The following is a 27,746-nucleotide window of genomic DNA, read 5'->3' on the forward strand; positions in this document are numbered from 1 at the left end:
AATAAAATTGGCATTCTCTTCAAGACACTATAAAGATTCCCATTTCTGAAGTAGTAAATAAATGATAATTGTAATTGGAATATCATTATCATTTTGAAATCTTAATAAAAATTAAAATACTTTTTCTTAAAAAATATTTTATTCACCTACAAATTATGTAACAAAATAACTGAACTATCCTAAAATGTACAACAAATAATTTAATGTAAATTTTTGCCATTGACATTCCGATGCTGTATCGATGCCACAGCGTGTTTCACCGTATTCTTCGGAACATCGTCGATTTTCTCAATTTTAGATTTACAGCCATCAATTGTTTCTTCGATATTTCCGTTCGGTATGCTCGGTATGTTGCCGTTTTCCGTCTTTTCTTTTATTTTTGGATTGTGATGTGGGGTTGGATCCAGCACCAATCCTCGCATGAACATGGAAACAACTGACCAGGGTACAATTCTGAAAAATAATAAATAACATCAATTAATATGTATTTATATGATTCTTTATGTAGTTTTGAGTAGATAGATAATTAATAAAACTATACAAACTCATTTAATTATTTAAATGATTTGTATTTTACTGTACATGTAAATGTCGTACCGATGTATTTACTTAGTGTTTGTGTCACATTCAATTGACACCTTTTATACAAAATATGCTAACTGTAATATTAACAATGTAAATCTACAGATTTTAAAATCCAATATTGATTATTTACTATTAAAATTGTAAGCAGTCTAAATCTTACAGTCTCAATATTAAGCCAATCCTAAACACATTAGGCATCATAACAACAGTTTCTTCCTTCTGCAAAGCCTCAATGATCCTATCAGCAACATCGTTGGGTTTCAGTGTGGGCAGGAACCTCGTATTCACGTCATTAAACATGCCAGTCGACTGTATAAAATAGGGACAAACGACCGACGTTTTCACGCCATAGATCCCCTGAGCCTCCAGTTCCACCCTTAGAGCTTCGTCGAAGCCAACCGCCGCGTATTTCGAGGAGCAATAATCCACAAGTTTGTATGTGCCGACGAAACCGGCCATCGAAGCCACCGTGATTATGTGTCCGTGGTCGGTCTCGATCATCTTGGGCAAGAACGCTTTTACAGTCTGCAAAAAAAAGTGCGAGTAATAAAGAGAAAAAATTAATTGGACGCAATTACGTAGAAAATTATGCGTGTCAAGTACTCGTGTCGTAATAGGAGAGAGTAAATAAAGCTGCAACTTCAAATTTTGCATTGAATCATAAAATCAAACAGACTAAAAATGCTTAAAATCGAATGGGAGAAATCTGCCAGTGTTTTTACGAATCACGGTTACGTATTTGACATTTACATAAGACTCGATAAATAAATTTATGAGGATTAATTATTAAATCGTACATGTACGTATTTTTATAAAAATGTACATATTTAGTGGTTAAGTATGATTATATATTAAAATGTATTTATATATTATAATAATAGTTTTCGGAACAATGAAAAAAAAACTGTGGTTAAGAATTTTAAATTTAAATTAATTCGAATATTATATGACGAATAAAAATCAATAGACCTTTAAAAAAGAATATATACATTATAAAAATATTAAATTAATTTATATAGTAGTAAATACAAACAATTTTTAGTATTAAAAAAAAGTAATATTAAAAAATTAAAAAAAAAAAACATTTCTTTCTTGACAATTTTACTAAAGTAAAGAAAATCTTAATTAATATTGAAATATATTGATATATATATATATATATATATATATATATATATATATACAGTGTGGCGTATTTGAAAGCGGAACACTCTCATAAAATTTGTATTTTTTGTCTGATTTTAGTATTTTTTTTATTGTAAAGTATGAAAATATGTAGTTTTATACAAAATGTCACGTTTTTTGGTCCAAAACCAAAACCTACAGGGGATTTTTTAGGCATGAAAATTGAAGAAATAATACTAGCAATGATTAAGTACTCTTGAAATGGGCATATACCAAATTTCATTAAAAATATTTTTAATTCTGTGAAAAAAATAAGTCATTTTCTTGTAAGGAATTAATTTTTTAATGAAGTAGTCTACAGAATGAAAAATAACACAAATTATCCTATTTTTTAAGAATATTGGAATATTATACTAATAATACTATACAAGCTTATGCTCTAATACCCAAATTTTATTTGCTTCCATCAATCCATCATTTAATTGTCCTTTTACTACTAAATTACGAAATTTAGAGTTTTAACATTATTTGTTGAAAAATAATAATAAATGATAATTTGTACTTCGACAGTTTATTCTATAGATTACCTAATTAAAAAATAAACTCATATAGTTTTTATTTTTTTCACAGAATTATGAATATGCATTTTTTTATGAAATGTAGTATATAGCTATTTCAGGGGGTGCTTAATCCAGTAGTAGTGTAGTTAGATTTACTCTCAAATGGACATACTGTATACAGTGGGGTTGTAGAAAGTAAAACTCCTCCCCAAAAAATATTATAAGCACAACTAATAATTCAGAAGTTAGTGAAATACTAACACTGTGTTCTGTTTTGTAAACCTTGACCTGTAATACTTATTATTTGTAGGACCGTCGATTTTTTTTTAGTTATAAGCACTGAAGAGTTATTTTGGAGAATTATTTAACATTAATGAATCGTTCATAACTTTCTAACTACTAACCCCATTTTAGCCAGTATTGAATGGAAAATAAAAGTATTTTTAAATGAGATATCACAGACTACCTTTTCTATTAAAAAGAGCTGATCGTGTCCATAGGGTACTGGGTAATATGTCAACATGTTAAAATTATGGTATAAATTAGACTGACAACATTTTATATGATTCTTTTTTATGTTCTATATCTTGTTCCATTAAAAAGTTTCTCATTTGATGACTTATCATGATCTCACTGTACATTCAATATCTATATAAATATTAAAAGTTTTTTATCAATTAATAAACATCAAATCCATTAAAATAAAAACTAATTCATAAAAAACGCCTCATATTTTTGTGGTAAAATTTTATGACGATGATAATAAATTCTCTTATTAGAAACTTACAGTTAAAAGATAAATAAAAACTTATGGAAAATTTTAATGACATTTCGCATTAAAAATTATTTATTTTCGTTAAAACTATAACAGTAAACATTTTATTAGTTTTAAATCAGGTTTATTGTTTGGCACTAAATATTAAAAGTAGTAAACATAATCATAAATTATGAGAAGGGCGGAGACTTTAATTCTAGATCAGGCAACAAGCCCCGTACGTATAATTCATATAGACACAATTAAATAGAATCTTACCCAGAAATGCGCAATGATATTGACATCAAAAGTCCTCTTGATAAGATGATCGGGAGTGTTCAACAACAAATTGCCTGACACAACGCCGGCATTGTTTATAAGTATGGTCACCTGAAATTACGAAACAATATAATTGAAATTAAAAAATAAAAAAAAATATATTGTATAAATTTCTTACATCACCAACTTCTTTTCTCGTTATGTCCGCCGCTCTGTACACATCGTCCTTATCTGCAATATCACATTTGAAAGCGTAAGCGGTACCACCGATGCCCTTCACTAAATTCACAGTTTCTTCCAAGCCTGCAAGAACAAAAACATATTGTAGCGAATGATGCGTTTCGACATCAGTAAATTTATGTACCACAAAGGTTAACGATAAGGAAATGTCAATGCACGTGCATTTACGGAGAAATTTAATGCAACCGAATTAAATTGGGTATAAAATTGTCGGTGGAAAAACGCAGTTAACTGCAAAGAAAGTCGTGAAAGATTACCATTAACTTATGCAGATTCCCTGTTTTAAGTTGGTGTTTGAAAACTGTTTAATAAGTTAAATGTAAACATTATTATTAATTTAGTAATGTCTTTATGGGTCCATTAAGTAGTAAAAACAACACGGTTGTGTGCGTTTGTCTCGTTCCTAGTTAATTATCGTAATGAAAAATGACAAGTACTAAGTACACGAAATAGTTATTAAATACTTAATGTTCATTTTTATGCCAATTTATTCGTTAGTTATGTGAATTTTTGGTAAAATGAGGTAACACGTATAAAGATTGTATAATGTGTAACATAAAAATTTAACTTTCTTTAAATAATGTTCGACATTATGTCAATCATGCATAAGTACTTATGTACTTTCTCCTTAATCAGCAATTATTTTTAAAAAATGCTTTCAATTATATCTGTGATTAATTAGCATCTTCATTTCCTGAATTTCGATTTTCTCGCCCAAAATACCAGTTGTAGAGAAGTAATTAGTCAGATTGCGTTTTATTTTCATGTAATTAAACATTGTTATTTTAAGAAATTTTTGTTGCGAAATTCACAAATGTAACTAATTATTTAAACGTGTAAATGTAAAGTAGTTGGTATAATGAGAGCAACTCTATGTTAAATATATGAGGAGCTGTACCAGGTATATATTTTCATTGCTCAGTGAATTTCAAATTTTTTACTTGTGGTCGTTTACTTATTAATTTGTAATGGTTTAATAATGGGACCTAGTGAAACCGTATTTTACATTGTAAATTAAATTTCAACTTTACCAAGAGTGAGTAAATCGTTTGAAAAATATTGGACAAATATGACAAAGAAAATTGCGTCCATAAATTGAAAAAACGATCAACGATTCCAGAAAAAGATGATGATAGATGTTTTGCCTTGTTCGTCACAATTTTCATACATTAACAAATAGAAAACAGGTGAAATCACGTCTAATTAATTTTGACATAATAATTATACAAACTATATAACTCTTCATAGAAGCTTGAATAAATATAGTAGAATATTCTGAAATTGGTCGAGTTTATGTCACGGATATGCGTCGAAACAAAACTGTTATTATAGAAAGTATTAATATTAAAATAGGTGTTAGTTATTTAGTCAATAAAAATTCCTTTCAAAATTATGTAGCATTTTATAAAATTAGAAGAGATTTTAGACTATAGTATAAAACATCATTAGTAAATTAATATTATTTTAATAGCCACATTAAATAAAATAATTATGGCTATAATATTTAACATTTTAAAAAGTTGCTATAATTATGATCACTACTCTATATCGCAAGACGATTCTAATTTATATTATCATGTTGCGAAAGTTATGTCAAAAGTACTTGACCAACATAAAATTGGGTAAAAAAACTGAATCTGACAGATTTAATATTCAATATAAAACAATATATGTACATTAAATATATGTGTGAAACACTTTATTTATTATTTATTACGTTACAGAATAAATTAACTCATTAATAATCAGATCAATTCATTAACCTGGATAAATTACTATTGTGTAATTAATATTTAAATGTGCGTGTATGGTAATTAATAATAATAGTAAATTATAATGCAACGCAATGCGCCAGATGATCGTAAATATTAATAAATAGTAATAAAATAACAAAAAACAACAAAACTTTTTTGGATTTTTTATTTAGCCTATAAATATTTGTTTTAAATTTTTATTAAATGTATTTTTTTATCAAATCGAAATTGCTAAATTATAAAATTATAAATTTCTTTAATAACAATAATAATTTATAATTTACTACAAAAAAGTACAATTTTTATATACGTTGGTATACACTGTGGACACTGTGGCTTACAACAGGTTTATTCGAGTTTATGTAATTACTCTTTTAAAACTTTCAGGCGCATACGCTGTAAAAATGTGCCTATTCGAGTTTTTCTTGAAATATTAAACTTCTTATTTGTTAATCAAAATGGTGTTCGTATTACAAGAGGCACTTAAACAGTTTTGGAATCTACTATCCAACTAGTTTTCAACAATTTATTAATCATTTAAAAACAGTTTCAATACTCTCCAAGAAATCTACTCTAACAAACCGAAGAAAACACTGAATTTAATTTTAAACAAATAAACCTTGAAATGTTTTCTTGTAAAGAATAAAACCGTAACCACAAACATAATTTGATATTTAAATATTGCATGTGACACAATATGTGTTAAATAATATAAATCATTAAATAATCTTCGAAATAAAATAAAATAATCGAAAGTGACATTCCTTATGAAGAATTTTACTTTTTTTACTTATTCACTTGTTTTATGTTTAGTATGCAATAAAAAAACTTGGAACTTAGGAAGAGCCTTAAATACGATTTATTCATTAGATGTTTATCATTAATACGGTTGAGATTAATTATTTATAAATGCAAACAAATTACGTCACAATTTTGGAGGTTTACCGGCCTTGGTCTACATAATTATTAACACGAATTTTTATTATTCATTTTACTTTTGTATTTTTAATGCATTGTTTTACGCGGTTTTTTAATTATCAATAACAATAAGTTGAGCTTTTGTTTACATTGTATTTTAATTATTGAAGAAAATACATTTTTCTCGCAATAAAAAATTGCGAAATCGACAAATATTTCACGAAGCCGAAGTGTACTGTAAAAAAATGAAGAAACAATATTTGTACGTGAATAATTCAGGAGCTCACTTTCACCTCGTTGCTCTCAGATGTAAAACGAAACGTCGATCTAATCATTTTAATTAAAAACCGAAAGGAATTTCGTCACTTACCAAAAAACGATTTAGAGGAATTAATGATTCATGTGCAATAACCTAGACCTTGGCAGCGTAAAGCCAAACGATTATGCAATCAATGTCTGTTTATGGTTTTTATATTTAATATAAAAAACGAACAATATTACAGTTCAATGATTTAATCTGCGGGAGCCTGAGATCGTGTGCGAAAATACAATTTAAAACACGTGAGGTCAACGTTATCATTGAAATTGTATCGGTAATTGAAACAATTATCATTGAACATTTATTTTTGTTGTTAATAAATGCAAATTTTGTTTGCAAATTTTTAAATAACACGTATATTTCTTGTTGTAATGTTAGTTTTAAAGTTTTAGCATACATTTAACTAATAAGTCATATTTATGACACAAATATTGTGATTCCAAAAAGAATGGATAGACAATATTTTTAAAGAATTTTCAGTTACAAGGATTTTAAAGTACGCCAAGAGTCGTACGGAATATTTCTTATAATCTACAACAAAATAATGATCAAAATTTAGTTTCTTGAGTTGCTTAAAAAATTAGTTTATAAAGGGCTCCCTGAAAGGCCTGTGTAGAATTCTAAACAAATTGTTGAGGTGAAAATTGTTCGATTTGCTTTATATTGTCTTAGTACAAAAATGTCAATGACAGAGATACAGGGTGTCAGTTAACGATTTATTTTCAATTTTATATTTTTATTGATAGAATCATGTCAACGTTATAAAACTTCGCATGCAACTTTTTTGACTTTCACTGTACATGATTTTGGAATGGTAATATTTATTCGTCAATATGTTGTGTTCAAAACAGATATACCTCGTTAATGTCGCTAGTGGCAAGCGTTTGTCAGAAAATTAATTTAAAGGAACACAAAAAAGCAAATGTTTAAAGTAATCACAGTTTTCTTGTATACATAGATACTATGAAGAAAATGAAACAAAGCAAGGTGTGGAAATGATGCATTCTTTGCATCATTTCCATACCTTGTTTTAGTGTTGAATTTTGCAATACGTCTTTGTAGATCTTGACCATTTATGTAGATATAACAAAAGTTTTAACAATTTTATAGATAATTTATTAAAATATCCGAGTTATTTTGTTTATAAATATTTTTGTCTTGCTTATAGTTCCATATTTAACTTTAAATAATTATCAACATTAATGCAACTTTAATTAGTATGTGCAACCTTTTATCTGTGAAAACAAGCCATATTAATAAGTTTAATGACTCAAATAAACAATAATATAATTTTTTGTTTGTCAAGAATTCAATACATATTTCATAATTAAACTGAAATTGATATAAATAAATATACATAAACTTTATTAATTGTCTCCAAATGAAATAGTTTCCAGAAACAGTTAGGAAAATATAATTTTTATATTTTAATTTTTATATTAAATATAATTAAAATAAATTTATATATGTTTAGTTTTTTTCAATAAATAAATAATAATTAAGGAATTGTTAGTGTGGTTAATAATTAAAAATACGTACTTCAATAATAAATAAAGTTTATAATTGGAATTAAATTTAAAAAAATCAATAAATAATTCTTTACTTAACTAACCTTTTACAATATCTTATTATCCATTTATTTGTTATTTATTATTTCTTATTTAACTGACCTCTTATAACATCTTATTATCCATTTGTTTGTTATTTATATTATTTTATTTAATTTATAGTGGAGTTTATAATTCTATTTAATTATATGAACTATTCCTGGTCGATATAATAATTTAATTATTTCCGTTTATAATATTCTTTATCATCGGAACTTGAGAATATTTTAATTCGGTATACATAATTCATTATTAACAATAGTTAATTACTTTATGTAATGCCTTTTATATCATATTGTTGTTTAACCTACATTAAATATGATTAAACCTTCGAAGGTTAAAGGTAATCGGTGATTATTAATTATGATAATTAAAATAATTTATTTAACAACAATACCTCATTTATTTGACCTAGTCTCCAGTTGAGCTTAAAAAAATCTTTAAGCTTCAATTTTTTTTATAAATTTTAACATATATGATTGTACATTTAGTTTTAATTGTTTTCGTATTTATAGGAGAAACTTTTTGCACAATATGTCCATTGTATACATGTGTGAAATTAGAATTTCATTTTGTAGCACCTGTTTATTGTGTATGTCACATTTCGGTACTTACATTTCCGGTTTACGGTTTAAAATTTACATAAAATGTTAAAATTGTTTAGCTTCATGGTGAAAAAAAAATATTACATTTCTCGTTAACGTTTTAAACAATAATAATAATATTAGGAGAAAACCTAGAAAATGTAAAGAAATTTAGCATTGACCTATCAATTCCATGTAGAAAGAACTGACATTTAAAGAATTAATTTATACTCACACGCAATCTCAGGTGTTATACAAGGTAAAATTTAGAACAAAAACATGTTTATATTTTCTGATAGAAAATGAAATGAAAATTAAAAAATACCGTTAATAAAATGAAAAAAGTATAATGAGAAAAAATGTTTAAATAATTAAGGAGTCTACTTTGTTGTCGAAAACTAATGTTCACATTTATGTGATTAGTAAAATTCTTAATGGTTTTTGTTAGTAAGACAACAGTAATTGGCATAATAAATTTAATGTTAATTTAATTAATATATTTTATGTTTTAATTTAGCTTGTATAAAGTACATACAAATTTTAAAGGTAAAGGACAAAAGTCCAGTGATTAAGTTAAATAAATCTAAGAAACCATTAATGTCCATTTAATTCTCATTTCGTTTAATGTTAGGTAAAAACATCGATGAAATTTTGAAATTATGTATGAAAACTGAAAATTTCAAATATATATTATATATTTTAAGGCAAAATTTATTAAAATTCTTTTAGGTAACCTTTCCACAAAATTTTTCAATTTTTAAGCAAAATTTTCTGAATATTTGAAATTTTTTGGGCAAAATTTGGAAATTTCCACAAAAATTTCACTTTTTTAAGACTAAACTAAATATATATTAGAAAATTTAACAACAGTCACAATTTTAGGAAAATAATTAAAAAGAGAAAATTTCCAAGATTTTATGAGGCTGATTTACCAAAATTTGTTAAACCTTCGTAAACAATTGAAAATGTTCAAAACTTAGACTTTCAGAATAAAAAATAAAAATTTAAAAAATTTGGAAATCATGAGAATGAATATAAATTTCTTTCATATTTGAGTGAAAAAATTGAAATAAGCTTTTCAACAGTTTATCAAAGCAATTAAAAAGGGGTATATATATATATATATATATATATATATATATATATATATATATATGTTCTTAACATCGACTTTCAATTTCTACCTTCAGTAAAAAAATTGAAATGAACATGCACAGGAAAGAAAAACATGTGTACTCACCCTGAACATTGATATCCCACAAAACAACGGTGGCACCCAATTTGGCCAAACGTAGGGCCAACAGTCTGCCTAAACCACCACCGCCACCGGTCACTAGTGCAATTTCACCACTGATGTCCTTAAATTGCTGCCACTTCCTCGGCAAGCACGCCCTGAACACAGCCTGCAGGATGTACGCCGCCGAAATCAGCAGGAAACCGACAATGTCCATTACGGACTTGGATAACGAAGAGTCGACACCCATTTCGCCGTCCTCACCTAGCTCACCTAACCATAAGCGCGTGCGATCACTGATCACCGTGCGTTGCACATCATCGTTTTTATAAGTTTGAACAGGAGCGTTGCCGGCCGCAAGGCTGAGTGACGCCAGACTCGGCTGAAACGGATGAGGATTGTTTTTTTTAGTTGGACGGTGCGGTGCGCCGATTAATTATTTAATGCAAGGTTTTCGGCACAACAAAGCCTAGTTATACTTTAATGGGACCAAAATTATAAATGATTATAATTAGTTGTACGTTGTAGTCCATTTAAGACGGAGACATCCCTCTAATTTTTATATTTATAACCCGATTTCAATAATTACTGTCTGGAAGGACAATTAAAAATGTCAATAGATATACAGGGTGTCACAAATTTGTTGATTTTGTCTTATACCGAGTATTTCCAAACAAGACAGAGGGCCGAATTAAGTATCCAAAGCTTAATTTTTATAAAAATTACTTTATTATCTGAGACTGTTTCACAAAGATTTACAAAAACTGACATTGGCTCATTTCGAAAAAGTATAATAATTTTTTGTTTAATTTATTCTTTTGACAAATAGTAAAAACTTCCCAATTCTTACGTAATATAAAATACTTACCTCTAAAAAAGTACATAACATTTCGAGACAATGTGCAACTTTTTTATTACAATTATAAATCTTAATTGAATTTGTTTTTAAAATGTAGAAAAAATCACTTTCTTCAAATATATATAATTTGAATTTTGAGTTAACATTTATTATTAATTTTATAACAATAATTCTAATAAATGGCAAGATATTGTCATGTTTGAAACATATATAAATTAGTTTTTTAAAAATATTAATTATGATAATTGATAAATTTACTATTATATTATTATATCAACAATTAAATATATTTTTGGAAAACTCAGCTCAAATTTGGTTCTCATTTAAAATAAAAAAATAAGGAAGAGTATTTTTTCTTGAGAGTATCTTATACTAGGTAAAACAGTGATAAAATTATAAGTTGTCCATTGAATTTATATTTTTTAAAATTTTTATAAAAACATTGCATATTAAATGATGATACAAATAAATATTACATTTTTTAATGAAACTATCTTTTCTAATCAAATCATAGAATAGTAAAAAATATCTCCGAATAGCAAAATAAGGTTAGTGCTTGTTAAAGTATCTTAAACATGTTGATACTGTGTATTTATTGTGAGAACTAATGCATAAACTCATTGCTCATGAATAAATTTGTCAGACTAATAGAATAATAGTTTTTGCTATACATAACACAACTCGAAACAAAAAATAAAAAAATCTCAGAGCAAAGCAATAATATTTTACAAAAACAACATAATATAATACAATACAAATATTTATTAAAAAATATATTCAAAACTGTATGCTCTAAACTTCCTTATTTGTTTACGTTTTGGGAAACTACGTCACAGAAAACAATCAACACCCTCAATATTTCAAAATGAATTTAAGTTCTCAGTGTGAAACAATATTTAAAACTTTAATTATCATGATACTTAAAATTACCAAAAACAGGTAATACAAAACTACATAAAACATTGATAATTAAACAAATAATTATAAAATAAATTTAAAATAATTTGTCGAAAATTACCTTAAATTACCATTACCAAAGTGTAATTTACTGAAAATTTTGAGAGTTGCAAATAAATAAAATGAATTCAATAAATACCAAACACTAAAATTGTCGGCACAAAACACAAATGTGAACGGTCGCTCGAATTACGTTCAGAACACTGTTATTGGCGTGAAGGTTTTGTTGGAAAATTCCATATTGCACGATCAAAATGCTAAAATAAATTTGCCGGCTCGCGCTAATAGAAAAATCAAATTGCCGTTTTAAATTGCTGCTCAACAAAAGTGAAAGTCATATATTTGTAAATCGCGATTTGGAAATATATGCTCGTGATACTGAATGAACATTCGTGCATTGTTTAGTCGGGTTCGTTTACTTGCGTTTTTATTTTTACCATTTCAATCAATTAATTTCCTATTGTAATAATGATTTTGTCTTTATGTTATTGCAGGAAATGCGTTTTGTATTCGCATTGTGCAAGAAAAAGTATTTGGAATCACATCATTACAAATCGAATCAATAATTCAGTTAGCATAATATTATATGTGGCAGGAAAGTCTATTAGTTTCGTGAAAACATGTAATTTTCATATATTGAAATACCGCAGGATTATTGTTAAACGCATAATGATATAATGAGAATGCTGTGAGATTGAATTTTGTAAATTATTATATTTGATATCGACGGGTTGGGTAAAATGCTATCGAGTGGAAAATAGTAGAAGAGCGTGGAATTGAATTACAAAATTTTAAATGTATTTTATAATTATATTCTTGTAACTTGTTTATAATTCTGTTGTGTTTCAAACATACCTCAAGGAAATATTTAATGAGAAGAAGAAAATAAGCACAAGTAACAAGTGTACTTAGGTTAATTACTATAAGAAATATAAACATCACTATTAACGTCTTAATAATATTGTTGTTCCTTAATGTATTTTTTAAAAGAAATAACCAATGCATAATTTATACATAATTTAAATTAATGACAAATAAAACTACGTCATATAAAAAAGTCAATTAACTATAATGACTTCGAATTAATTTTTGGAAGAAACAATAATGAAATTATGTAATGCGAGCCCCACCTCATTGAAGATGGCTCAACCTTTCAAAACATAAAATTTGTGAATTTATTTCATGTTAAGCAAACATTTTTTTTTAAATATGCGATTGTTTGTCTATTTACATATTATTGGAGTATTTTTTAAACATTTTCATGAATATCATCACATCAATCGATCACATCCCGCAAGAACCGTTCGTTCTAGTGCTCGTCTTCAAGAAATTTGGAACAATTTTACATCAGATGATTGCCAAACACACACGGCACTATGCCGAGACGTATCCAGGCGGTAATGAGTTGAAAAGGCGATGTAACTCTGTGGTAATTTTTAATTTAATTTTCATTGATTATCTGTTTAGAGATTTCTTAACATTTTTATTTCTTTGTTACTTAAAAATATAATTTAATAGGCCAAAAGCTAATAAATATTTCCAATGTAATTGAAACCTGTACTGATTTTAATAAATTTTCCTATAACATGTTAAATTTTCACCTTCACTAAGACGGGGCTCGTATACCTTTGCATAAAAAAGTTCTATTATCATATATCAGTTCATATTATCTTGAGAATCTGGTTTTTCTTATATGATATTGTAAACATTTTCTTTTATTAATGTATTATATAGTGTTATCTAGAATGAAATTAAAAATGAAAGACTGACTATCAAATAATTTTATTTTAAATACTCTATTTCACATCATCACTTCCCGATATTTTTATTATATATTTAAACACATAAAATATTATTTTTTAATATTTTATGTGTTTTTAAAATCTAAACACAAATTATATATATAATTTTATTCGAACAGAAGAAACTATTCAATATATTTTCAAAAATTTAAAAACATTTCTCGTGTTTGTTCTCTATGATATTGTATTTCTTTTTTTTTATTATATGTTTATTAACGTGATAGAAGTCTTATCTAAATTTAAATTAAATTTGAAAGATTAAACTTATTTTAAAGAATAATTTAATTTGATTTTATTATTTCTTATTTTTGTTAGAGAAACTTTAATAATTCAAATTGTATATCTTCAAGTAGATGATATAAAGGAATAATGAAGTATAACTAATACATCACTTTCTACAAATGATAACTTATAAATGGTTTCATTTTAATATAGGTGGTTTCCTAATTGAAACATAAATTATAATTATTATGTTATATTTAATTAATTTAATAATATGTATTATTTAATACATTATTTAAAAAATACATCAATTCTAAAAGATTTCTAATAATATTAATATATTCATCGTAGTTTTATCTAAAACGAAATTGAAATTGAAGATTCCGACTTCACCGATTAAACTTATGTTAAAGAACCTACATCACATAATCAGTTCATCAATAATTTAATTCGATTTTTTATTTCTTATTTTTGTTAAAGAAACTTTAGTAATTTAAAATATATATTCTTCAAGAAGATGAGACAAAAAAATAATGAAGTATAATTATACACTTTTTACAATCTATACCTAATAAATAGTTTCATTTTAATGGTTATCTAATTGAAAGACAAAGTTTAATTATAATGTACTTCGAATGAAATAATGATTAAATTTTTTAATACCATTATAAATAAAAAATACAAAAAGATTTTTCGTAATCTTTATACTTCGTATAACTTTAATAGTTTTTCCTTGATAATATTATGATTTTATTAATTTATTATAATTAGTTTATCAATATGATCTTATCTTATATTCCAATTATTCAAACATTTCGATAAAAAAATGGTAAAAAAATATCTCATAATGTTTATATTTCGTATTATTTTGATAACATAATTTTCCTTTATCATACTGTAAATTTTTTATCTGTAATATAAGTTATTAATTATAAAATTCTATTTTATTACTTATTTTAGTTAGAGAAGCTTTGAAGAATAACTAATCCATTTGTTTCTACAATTGAAAACTAAATAAATAAAAATAGAGATTTAACATTATCTTGAAAATATTATTTTTTCTCTATGATATTATATTTCTTTCATTAATATGTTATAAGTTGATTATAATCTCGGATAAAATGAAATTAGAATGCGAAGGCTTTATTTAATGTCTTCAGTCAAACTTTAGTTTACAAAATTTACATAATATCACAACGAGCAATAAATTTAAGATGCCAAATAAATTTAAGACTAGAAATAAGAAAAACTCCTTCAATTTTTATTCAAGCACTTTTCATATATTATTTTTTACAGTTTTTATTGTAGTAAAATATTTTTTATAGAATAATATATTGTTTTAATTAGTAATTAATTCAACAAACAAAAAATTGAAATTCTCCTCTCAATTAACTTCACAAATCAACCTTGTTTTCATTCAAGGAACCTACGTCACATCAGTCAACAATTTTAACTAGCCAAACATAAAAATATGTACACTTAAGATGTTCCTTGAATTAATTTTTAGTAAAAAATAAAAACAAAGTTCAGAATTTTTTATTCATATATATGGGTATAATTTCAATAAAATAAATCATCTTAAATTGCAAAAAGTTTCCATGTTAAGTTGTTCTTTTGCAATCAAAATTATTTAATTTTTTCCCGCACAATTAAAATAATAATAAGCGAGGTCAACCAACGTTAGAATTTTAATTACACAACCATTTATCTATTACCTTCAAAACGATGAGCTCGACCTCACCAGAATACAAATGCAGACAAATAAATCTCTATGAAAAAGTGTCTCGTCCGAAACAGGCAATTTGTATTGGAAATAAACGATGAACATACATGTAAATACAATTCACATAATTTAACACCCATTTATGATCATTACACACACATCAATTTGCTATAGGAAACAATTTCTGCGGGACTAACACGAAATTCACATTAGCATTCTCGTGTCGCGTTCGGTTGTTTTGACTGTAATTGTATTATTGTTGTTTGTGGTGAAATTAAGAATTTTTCTACATGTTTTTTGAGTTTCTAATGCAAACTTCGATAATATAATGACGGTACGTCGAAATAATGTGTCTGGTATATTCCCCATGACCAACCTTCACGTTGTTTGCGATTAAGAAATAAAAATGCAAAATTTATTGAGAAAATACACATCATATGAGCACAATGCAAAAGAAAATAAAAATAAAAATAACGACACATGCAAGGATGTTCAGTTTTAATCCAGTTTCAGTTTGCCTTGTTTAAAGTCATGGAATTTTTCACATTTTTCAATGCAAAATTTCCAGATGTACTAAAGCGGGTCATTAAAAAACATGTTTTTATAAACTAAGGAAACATTGAAGGTTTGTAGGTTGCAATTATTATTTTGTTTGCAGTAAAAAATGTCGTTTATTTCAGGTTTCTTAAGACATAAAATTTATCCTTAAATTAAAAATAAAAAATAAGTACGTAACGATAAAAAAATCACCAACAATTCAGTTCGATTTTTTATTACTTTTTATTGTTGGAGAGAAACTTTGGCCATTTAAATTTTATCTCCTTCAAGTAGATGAGATAAAATAATAATGAAGTATAACTAATCCATCACTTTCTACAACTGATAACTAATAAATAGTTTCATTTTAATATAGGTGGTTTCATAATTGAAATAATTGCATAGAATTTACCTAATCTTCACTGGCAAGTTTTTTCTTGCAATTTCACCTGTACAAAATGACAAATAAAGAAAGTTACTGAGCAAACAATAGGATCACTATAATGGTTAAGCAAACAAAATGAAGTGCTTTTTTAGAATTTTTTATATGAAATATGTTGTAATAAACTTTAACAATTGCATAACTTGGATATTGATGATTTATACTTTTACTATCAGTCCATGATAATAAAAATTATACATATTTAATTCTAACAAAACAACTATTTCAGACCAATGTTTCTAATTACTTTAGGTCTAGAATAGATAACTAACTAATATTTTTAATAAACCATACATTCAAGTGGGTCAAGTAAATTGCGTTTAACTTAGGTTAAAACAAATCTATTTGTTGCAAAATAAATCTACGCATGGTTTTGCATAATACTAATGTGGAAATTGTATTATTAATTTTTTTTAAATATTAGGTTAAAATTATTTCGTTCACCATAAAAAAGTCAATAATTGGTTAGCCAAAATGTAATATTATTAACACAGATGACATTGCAATGTAGTAATTTGTCTAATATAAGTGAGATTTGTTGCCAAATAAAGTTTTGTAACTCGTATTCAATTAAAAGGTAAATTGTATTTGTCAATTAATTTTGATGATCGCTTTAGTTGAAGAAAAGTGCTTGTTTGTACGAACATACAATTAACAGAAAAATAGTTAAGTTTAATTTATTTAGATTGGGCGAGGTTGGATTAGGTTGGCTGAACATCAATGACGCCAAGTTAATGGAATTTTTTCACAAAATTTTAATTAAACCCATAAAACTATTGTACACAAAATTGCACAAACATGTTAACTAAATTCGACACAAACATCTGCCTCGACTGCATTTCAGGCTCTTGCCAATTTCAAAAGCCGAAGAACCGTTTTCGTATTGGAAATTGCAACAGTTGCTTTAAAAAATATATATGACTTTCTAAGGTAACTGCAATAAGATCGCGAACTGAATGGCGTGTCGAAATTCGTTGTGCAAATGACAAACCGTTAATTATGTTTTAACAAAGTGTACAGAGACTGTGCGATCTTTTATTATACCATTTGGTTCAAGAATCAAGGCTTTAGATTGTAATCTTGCTAATATGTTTTTGTAAATGTGATGTTTACAAGAATTTACATTGTGATTTTGTGCAAAGAAAAGTGTCATACGAAAATCTGAATATACATTTTAATTTCTAATTATTGCCTATTCAAAATGATTAGGGTTGGCTCTTGGTTAGATTAGAAGTAAAAACAATTCAAATCATTTTAATTTAGACTTATAGACATTGTTAATTGTAAGAGTTGAATTAAAACAAAAATAAGCAAATAATTATAACAACTGATAAATATTTGTTCAGAAAATTTAAATTAAACAAATAATTATGCTATCAAAAATAATTGAAGAAAATTATTGTGCAATACTAAACAATGGTGAAATTAAGTTAATTACCCAAGATTGTTAGCGTTGAATCGAGAAAATGATAAATAAAACAAGTAAATTTTTAATGTTCAAAAGTCACAATGGGCTAATTTCTAAATACACACTCATATTATACAACACCAACATTGTGAACCTTTTGATACATTCACATCCACTCACTTGTATTTTTAAAATCAACCAAGCAGGGGTTTTTATTATTATTCAGGTCACGAAACGAGGAAATTGGTTTTAATTAAACATAATCTTATAATAAATTTTAACGACATTAATTTTTGCATATTTTATGAAATGCATTTCTTGCCATTTTTATACAAAACAAAACTAATTAAATTAATCAAATAAATAAGTGGGCATATTTTAACAATCATTCTTTGGTCAATTAAAATAAAAAATCGAATTAATTAAAATTCCAATTTCATCAGTCACCTTAAACTAGTTTAATTTAACTCACACTTTTTAAATTAATGTTAAAAATTACATAAGGACAACCTTGACATAGACCAAGTTTCTTTTTAATTAAACACTTAAGTACCTTATGTTAATTGATACAAAGATTAGTCGATACAATTTATTGATTCTTAAACAGTCTTAAAGCCATCTGTAATATTAATTATCTATTTGATAATTTAATTTAAACTCAATAATGTTCTTAATTATTTTTTTATATATTTTAGCATTTTATATCATTAAAAAAATTTACTTTACTTACATACAGAGTACTCCGTTTGAAATCAGTACATTCCCATAAAATGTGTCTCATTTTGACAAACTTCTTTTTTTAATTATAAGACATGAAAATATGAATTTATAAATAAACGTTTTGGCCCAGAACCTAAATATTACATTCACTCTATCTATCTACAAATTTTATTTACTTCCACCAATACACCGTTCAATTCAATTCATTTATTATACATTATATTTATTCCTAACACTATTACTAAGCAATTTTGCTCTACTACTAAGTAAAATTTAGCTTAATATTAATAAAATTAATTTATTCATAACCTAACTTCAAAAATAGTTTTTCTAATATGTTTCTTTTTCTTTTACATATTTGCAATTCTTCTCATAATCATTTTTTTATATATCAAGAAAAAACTGAATCTTAAAATAATCTAATCTCCAAAAAATACCCAAATTGTTATTTCTAGCAGTACTATTAAGTTGTTTTGCTATTAACAGTTATGTTTATAACAATAAATTTTAATTAACAACATTTAACATAAAACAAATTTAAAAGACACTTTGTGTTCAATTTTATTAATATTAATTATTAGTAATAATTTCAAATAATTAATCGAAAATTAATCAGTCGATAACCAACCTTCTTATCCTCGCAGTATTATTGGGCTGTTTTGCTAATAACAGATAATTTTATAGCAATAAATTAAAATTAAGTAAATGTGAACATAAAACCTTTTTATATATTGCATTTTATTAAAATTAACAATAATTTAAAGTTGAAACGTGATCTATTCTTAAAATAATGTTACTAATTTATTTCTTTCTCCTTTATTTTTGTATATACGCAATTTATATTAATATTAATTTTTTAATTTTTCCTATAAACAAGTTTAAAATAATGACATTGGATTCTACAAATAATAATTAGATAGAAGACTAACCTAATTATAACTTAACCCAACCTCAGAATAGCGTACCGAATTTGTTCACAGTGTTATTATTATAAAATCGTTCAGACAGTTAATTTTATAGTAATAAATTAAATGTGAACATAAAAAAAATTCATGTGTTCATAAACCTCAATAAATTATGACCACACAATTGCATAATAAAGTGTGCCTCCATAATTATTTGTCTCAGAACGCCTTGTAATTTGATTAAGAAAAACAGTTTCCAGTAATATTTACAGACGATTTTAACATCCAACCTTGATTTGTGGTTACGGAAGCCCGATATATTAATAATCGTAACCGTGACATTATTAAATTACCATAATAACAAATGTGCACGTATTATGGTCAGTAATTATGATCGTCGACTTTTTGTTCTTACAATCGTCTCGTTCGAAGATTGCGTGTGACGGTTGTCGCAACGCGAAACCAGCTTCTGGCGATCTTTTGCAAGATTTTTCGACCGCACGCATATTTCGACCTTTAGGAAGAATTTTTGTGACACATGCCAGTTTCAAATTGGCCGTTATTTTGTAACGTGGCGTGGCGGAGAATAGAAATTTCTATTTAAAACAGTGAAATTTATTACATATTTTACATAAGGAAATCATGTGTATGTAAGGAAGAAGTTCTTATTGTTACACACGCGAAACTATTCATGCAATTAGATAACGTTAATAATTATGAGATTGTTCCATTGGGTTGAGGAAGAATGAATGGCCAATTGCGTATTGTTAATTAATGAAATTACATGTTAATAAAGCCGAATTTCTTTTAATTTTACGTATTAAAGTAAAATCGTAAAATCCTCAGATATTGCACAACCTGTTTAACTTTTGTAAATTCACGCCATGAATGTCTAGCGACAAATTTAAGATCATATCAAAACTAGTTTCGATGAAAAGTTATTATTATTATTAATTATATTTTAATGATAACAATCAAGACGAGATAGAGGAATTTATTTTAGTTTAAATATTGCGTAAAGTACAGTTAACTAGATCAAAACAGTATTTACACCTGACGGGTTTTGATTGGCATCGACCTTCAACTGGTTTAAAAGATGTAAAAGTTGAACGTTGATCTCTTAGCATTGCAGCAATAACTTAATCGAAAGTGGTTTTAATCATCTATATTTGGTCATAATCACTCTAATTTGAAATTTGAAAAAAAAAAAACTGCGTGCGAATTAGGAACAATCATAATAAACATATGTAAGTTTAAATAAGCTTTATGTGTGGAATATCAAAGAGAGGAACAAGAAATGTGTATTTGAATATAATATATATATATATATATATATATATATATATATATATATATATATATATATTATGTGGTATAGAAAGAACAATAGTTAAGGAATCCTTAACGAATATTTATAGCAAAAACTAATACGTGTTCAACATATGTTAAATGGTTATTACTGTATGGGGATGTTTATTTAAAGAAAATGTTTATGTGAAAAAAGTATGCTGGGAGATTATTACTGGACGATTCGTGAAACTGATCCAGAGAAATACAAACGATATTTACACACTGTCATTCACTTTTGAAATTCCCTTTATTTGTAAATAAATGTACGATTTTTTATTAAAAATATACGAAAACAAAGATATTTTATATTTCGCAAACCTGGCCAAGCAGAGAAAAAACAATTACAGATTCGAATTCAGCGCACCAAATTATCTTACAAGCACTGTTTTGTTGCTCCATTTCAAAACCTTGTATACCAGTGTTGTTTTGTAAGTTGAGTAAAATACTGTCTGTAAATTTAAAATAATTATTATATACAGGGAATTATTTTCTTAACAATTTGTTAAATGGTTATTACTATATGGGAACGTCAATTTGAAGAGAAGGTTAAGTGGCATTGAAGAAGTGATTCACGTTTTCATTCCTTATAGATGTTAATTATACAAACAATAGTTATAAAAAACCTTAAGAAATTTATATAGCAAAAACTAAGCTAGGACTGTTTCCACTATTTTGGAAATTCAGTAAAACACTGACTGTGAATTTTGAAACAATAATTATGACAAATGTATAAAATTTAAATAAGCGTTTCTGTGGAATCCTTGTCTTAACAATCGAATAAATGGTTATTACTGTGTGGAAATTGAGATGTCACATTGGAAAAAGTAATTCACTTTTTTAATATTTATAGATGTTAATTTAATATACAAAAGTTTTACAATACATTCTTTTGAAATAAATATATGAAAAATTAAATTAGGAATGTTTATGTAGTAGTAAAACACTATCTGCGAATTTAAAACAATTATTATAAATTAGCTTTTTTGAGTGGAATCCTGAAGGGAATATTTTTCTTAACAATCTGCTAAATGTTTATTACTGTATGGGATCTATTTCTAGATAATATTAATATGGCAATGAAAAAAGTGATTAACTTTTTCATTCTTTATAAATGTTAAAAAAATTCTTATAAAACGAATAAGCAAAAAGTAAATCAGGAATGTTTCCATTTGTAAATTAAGTAAAATACTGTGAATTTAGAACAGTTATGATAAATGTATGTAAATTTAAATTAGCTTTTTGTGTGGAATCCTGAAGCAAACTCCATTCTTAACAATGTGTTAAATTTATATTACTATATGGAAATGTCTAATTAAAGAGAATGTTTATGTGGCATTGAAAGAAGTGATTCACGTCATTCTTTAGAGATGCTAATTATATAAACAATAGTTTTATAAAAAAACCCTTAAGAAATAAATATAGCAAAAACTAAATTAGGAATGTTTCCATCATTTTACAAATTATGTAAAACTCTGTGAATTTAAAATCAACATAAATGTATGTAAATTTAAATTAGTTTTTTGTGTGAAGTCCTGAAGGGAACTCTTCTTAAAACTAAACTAAATGGTTATTACTATATGGAAATGTATTTTTGTGGAGAACTTTATGTCACATGGGATAAAGTGATTCACTTTTTAATCTTATAAACAATGACTTTATAGAATATTTGATGATACTTTTAACTTACTGAAGAACTTAATGTAACCTTAATTAATCAATGTTACAATAATTATTGATTGACTAATTTTTTATGTTTGCATATATTAATAAATTAAAACTCTTTTATTTAATAAAAACCATGGTATCGATAGAGAAAATCACTTAACACGTTAAAATTTATATTCATTCTTAAAACGTTCTAATAGACCAAATAAACAGAACAAGGTTCTAATTTCAGGTCAAGTTAAACCGTAAATTATTAAAAATATAAAATATGGGCAATTTATTTAAATATAAAACAATACAAGTGTAATTTTAACACAAGAGTTTATGCGTGTGAAACTATTACAAGTTTAATGGATGAAACATTAATCAATAATCATTATTTGATTACTGTTGTTATATAACTATTGCAAAGTTTCAGATTGCTTGTTTTCATAATCAAATTCGCAATGAAACTTCTTAAAAAGCAGCAATATTGAATTATACATTATGCAATGGAATTTGTAGTTAAATAGGTTTGTCTCAATGAGACAAAATGCTGCATAATTAGAGATAGATGAAAATTAATTAGGCAATAAATACATAATTTTATGTTATGAAACTTTAAAATTGTCTCTTTTTTGCAAAAACTCATAATACAATGGTACGTACATTTTTAAATATAATATTAAGTTCTTATTATTTCTTTATTTTAATCTTGTTAAATATGTTTACAAATATTAGTATTAATTTTAAATGAGTTATTTCTTCATAAAAATGATAAAATTAAAAATATGATTTTTAAAGTATTTTTATAAGATAAAAATGATTTATTTGTGAAGAATATGAGAATAATATATAATAATATTTATAAAAAATTTGCAATTTATAAGTTTGACACAAAATTGTATATTTAAAAAATATTTGATTAATTATTGTTAATTATAATTAAATTAGATAAAATATTCATCACTAAATAAAAAAAAATGAAAAGATCACACAAGTGTCACTAGCTAAAAACAATTGTACCGCAATTAATATAAAAGTAATATTTAATTATATTATAATAATTTTCATATTAGAAAAATAATATTTGTTAAATTAAATTAATAATTTAAATTAAAAATATTTTGATGAAAAAATGTCATATAATATAAAATATATATAATTATATTATAAATATTTTTATTTAATAGAATTAAAAAAAAACTAAACTAAGGCATAAGATAATATAATTTTTTTACCACAAAAACATACCCAAATTTTACTAAATATTAAACAACCATATAATTAATTAATTTAAAAGATTTTAATGTGAAAGTTTAAAATGAATAAAAGTTTAATAAAATCAAAGTATTCAGAGCTTCAAATTTTATCTACTTCATTACATTTTATTTAGAATTAATCTATTTTTTTCAATTATTCTTGTAATCATAATAAAAAAGAGAAAATAAATTTATCACTTATTTTATTTATTAGGTATATCATCACGTAATAAATATTTAATTAATATTTGTTGATTATAGTTAAATTGTAGGAATATTTTAATTAATACTATAATCTCAATAGATAAGAAGCGTTTTTATCAGAAAAATTATAATTGTAATTATGCTTTACAAATTTTCAAAGTAGAGAAGTAACATTCATCAATTTATAATTAATTTTAGGTAACATATTATAATTAATATGTATATAATTACTAAACGAGAGTAATTTTACACAAAAATATTATATATTACAATGTTTTAATTTAAGATAAAATTTGCAAGTAATGATTCTAATAAATTCTGTAAGCGTCTCTTAAATATACTCAACAATTATGTTTTAAAAAATTTCTCTTTTATTTATAAGATGTAAAACAAAAAAAAAAGATTGTTAAAAAAATTTAAATTGTGTCACTTATTTTTAAGCGAGCACTAAGTTTAAAAATTTGACAGCTTAAATTTAAGAATGGCTTAGCCGACATAGGTTAAACTTTAATTAGAAAGAACAGTGCAAACCAAATTTTAATTTTTAATGTAACTTATCGCTAAGCAACGCTTAAATAATATGGTACAAAAAATCTAAGTATTTTTTTATTAATATCTAGGTATGAAGGGTCGATTAATAATCAACTATAATTCAACATAACACTAAATTTATAGTACTTACATTACAAAATTTGAGTATAATTTCCCAACCACTTTTTCCTAAAAAATAAAATACTTTCTTCTGCTGACTAATACCGCTTTATTGTCAGTACCGAAATTTGGCAACAACGATGATATATCACTGCCGTTAGGCCGGACCGACTTCGGCTGAGTGTGTCGCCTTGAAATCATGAAACGAACACTCGAAACTGCGGAAGAAGTGGAAGGAGTCCATTGTGTAACAGACGAAATTTGTGCGTGAGATCGGAAAAAATCGAAAGTTTTGTCTTTTTACAACGCACCTCTCGATTTCTTCGCACGTACGTTAAAAATTGTCGTCAAAGTTTTCTGCGGGATGAGTGTGCGTTATTTTGAGTTACAATCAACTTTTTGTTTTAGAACATGAGCAACTGGCAATGTCAGACATAGAAGCTGAAATTCAATTTATATCTTAACATGAATATTAAGTAAATAAATTTTCATTTAATTTAGAGTTTATTAAAAAATTGCAAATTACAACAAATTCACATATTAAAAAAATAATAGAAATATATTTAAAATAATAGCGAATTTAAAATGAAATTTGTGTAATTTATTTTATTTTTTACTTAATTTGATTATAAACGTGATCCCCCATGTTTTCTATAGAGTTTATATCTGGAGATTGAAACAGGCGAGATAAAACATAGAAGCTTTGGTCAGTTTAAGGAGAACTACGCCAGAAGAATTGAAGCATCCCCATAGTATAATTGAACCACCTCTATGTTCCACTGAAAACTAGCTAACTTTTTGTATAGCTTGTAAGCAAAATTTTTTGATAAATTAAATGTAGACTCCTCACAAATAACTACTAGTGCCCACTGTTCAATGGTCTAGTTAATTGGACTTTAAATCCATGAACCACCTTCTCACACTACTTCAACTAATTTCAACAGGTCCGAAAAATGTCTGCCATATATGTTAAAAAATATTGTGTTGTTTTTTATATTTTTAAATACAACCTACCTCAATTTTCAATCAGTAGTCCAATACAATATGTTAAGGTAAATTTTAAAAGTTGTTTTCTTTTCGTTAGTGCTTTTTTTGTTCATAAAAAATTCACTTAAAATTTAAAGATGTTAAATTATGATTCGACAAATACCAAGAAAAAAGTCGCGAAAAAAGCGAAAAGTATTGCAAGCATAAACAGAGTCATATCTTACAAGAAATCAGTCTCCACTCTGTTTCAAACAATCTGATTGTTTGAAACGTGAACTGACTGGATGAAAATTGCTATCATATGTATTACATATTAATTAAATGGATAAAACTTGAAATTAAATTTTGTTATTGGTTCATATTTTATGTAACGTAAATTGATACAATAATTTTCATTTACTAATGTGATATTTTAAAAAATAATATTTTCATATTTTATAATTCTACATATACAGCAATTTTAATGTTGCAAGCAATTTTTATTGACAACATGAATAATATAATATTATTTAAATATATCTTCGACCAAACTATCCCTCATTCCCTTCTCACAATTCATGAACTAATTTTAGCTCCATTTCCTGCTGCTTAATTTTAATTAGACTTAACGATAACAATTGAACATTTTTTTAATTTTGAATTATCCAGTTATAATTTTTTTTAACTCGCCCAATATTGTTCGTAGCTTGCTCAGTTTTTCTAATATTTTAATATTGTGTGAAACGACTGACTTATTTAGCCGTAAACTGTTAGTAATCTTTAAGTATTTCTCTTGGTCCTAACGTCACTACGATTGATTTATTATTAAATAATTATAATAAACACAAAACCACTAGTAAATAATTAATTGAAATTTATAAGGAGGAACGAAATACTATACAGTAAAAAAGTATAATTTTATTTCAAAACGAATACTATTTTTAAAGATTAAACATATATTGACCAACTGCATAGTGGACACAACAATAATAGAAAAGAAAACAAATATTATATATACTGGCTTCCAATTCAAGCAGTACAGTTCATATTTTTAACATATTTTTATAAGTTGCTATAATTATGGCAACTACTGTATATAAGAGTTATCTAGAATATGTATTCTAAATGAACCTGTTTATATCCATTTTGAATAATATTGTGCGTGTTTGGAAATATTTTACAACCAGTTCATGTGATAAATGCTGAAAGGCATTACAAAATATTCTGCAAAAATACCTTCCTGCATTTATTGCTAATACTATATTGGTAATACATATTTATAATGCATTTTAATTGGTTACAAAGATATAAAAATTTTATCCTTCTTTTTATATATAGGAGCGATAATTATATATAATAATAAAAATAATAATTTATTATTGTTGATGATTTTTGATAATGATTATTGCTCAAGTCAGCACAATAAGTTATTCTTAAATTAAGATATGAATCACGTAACAACCAATTTAATTTTAAGCAAAAAAAATCGACGGAACCAAATGCAACAAAAACAAAAACATAACCTAAATACCCAAACATGCAACGAATATCCTTTCACTTACAAAACGGTGCAAAACCAGTCGCAATAAATAACAATTATCGAATGTTGATCGAGACGCAGATGCACTTCAGATGTTACAGGCCCGAATCATGGTTTTCGTTCATTTTTACTCGCCGGATATACCGCATAAACACGACGTCGCATGGAATGGACGTCGCGACGCTTTGACACATGCGTATTAACGAAGTGTTTCAATTTAAAACGATTCACTAATTCTGTTTTAAATAAGTTAAATTTAGTGTTTTGTTCAAGAGTATGCATAATTTTCTTGGCTCAACATAATTTCATTTTTTTAATTATTAAATTACAATAATATGTGTATTAATTAATGTACTCCTTTGTAAATAAATAAAAATATGTTAAATAACTATTATATTTTTTATATTTATTAGCTCATAAATTATTTTAAATAATGTTTTATTATGTTCTTATTTATAACATTAATTAATTTTATAAAATAAATTTATATATTTACTGCTTTCAGATAGTAAAAATTTCAATGATGTTATATATAATTTATTAAATATATGAAGATATACATACATAGTAACTCAGAAAATTAAAAGTTAATTTT

At 25.5% G+C, this 27,746-nt stretch overlaps 1 protein-coding gene across 2 annotated transcripts; it reads right to left on the reverse strand.

Annotated features, from left to right (window-relative positions):
* Positions 1 to 117: 117 nt before the first annotated feature.
* Positions 118 to 27,300, reverse strand: LOC109599978 (epidermal retinol dehydrogenase 2). Of its 2 annotated transcripts, none has more exons than XM_020016038.2 (6): positions 27,174 to 27,300; positions 9,966 to 10,341; positions 3,482 to 3,606; positions 3,304 to 3,414; positions 746 to 1,110; positions 118 to 453 (listed from the first exon to the last, which is right to left on the reverse strand). In XM_020016038.2, exons 2-6 carry the CDS (start codon positions 10,207 to 10,209, stop codon positions 201 to 203), a joined length of 1,098 nt encoding a protein of 365 aa, XP_019871597.1. In that variant the 5' UTR covers positions 10,210 to 10,341; positions 27,174 to 27,300; the 3' UTR covers positions 118 to 200. The 2 variants fall into 2 exon arrangements, with proteins under 2 accessions (XP_019871597.1, XP_019871605.1); XM_020016046.2 differs by lacking the exon at positions 27,174 to 27,300 and adding an exon at positions 24,677 to 24,806.
* Between the last annotated feature and the right edge of the window lie 446 nt (positions 27,301 to 27,746).

Source organism: Aethina tumida, chromosome 1 (genome assembly GCF_024364675.1).
Source record: "Aethina tumida isolate Nest 87 chromosome 1, icAetTumi1.1, whole genome shotgun sequence".
NCBI lineage: Eukaryota > Metazoa > Arthropoda > Insecta > Coleoptera > Nitidulidae > Aethina > Aethina tumida.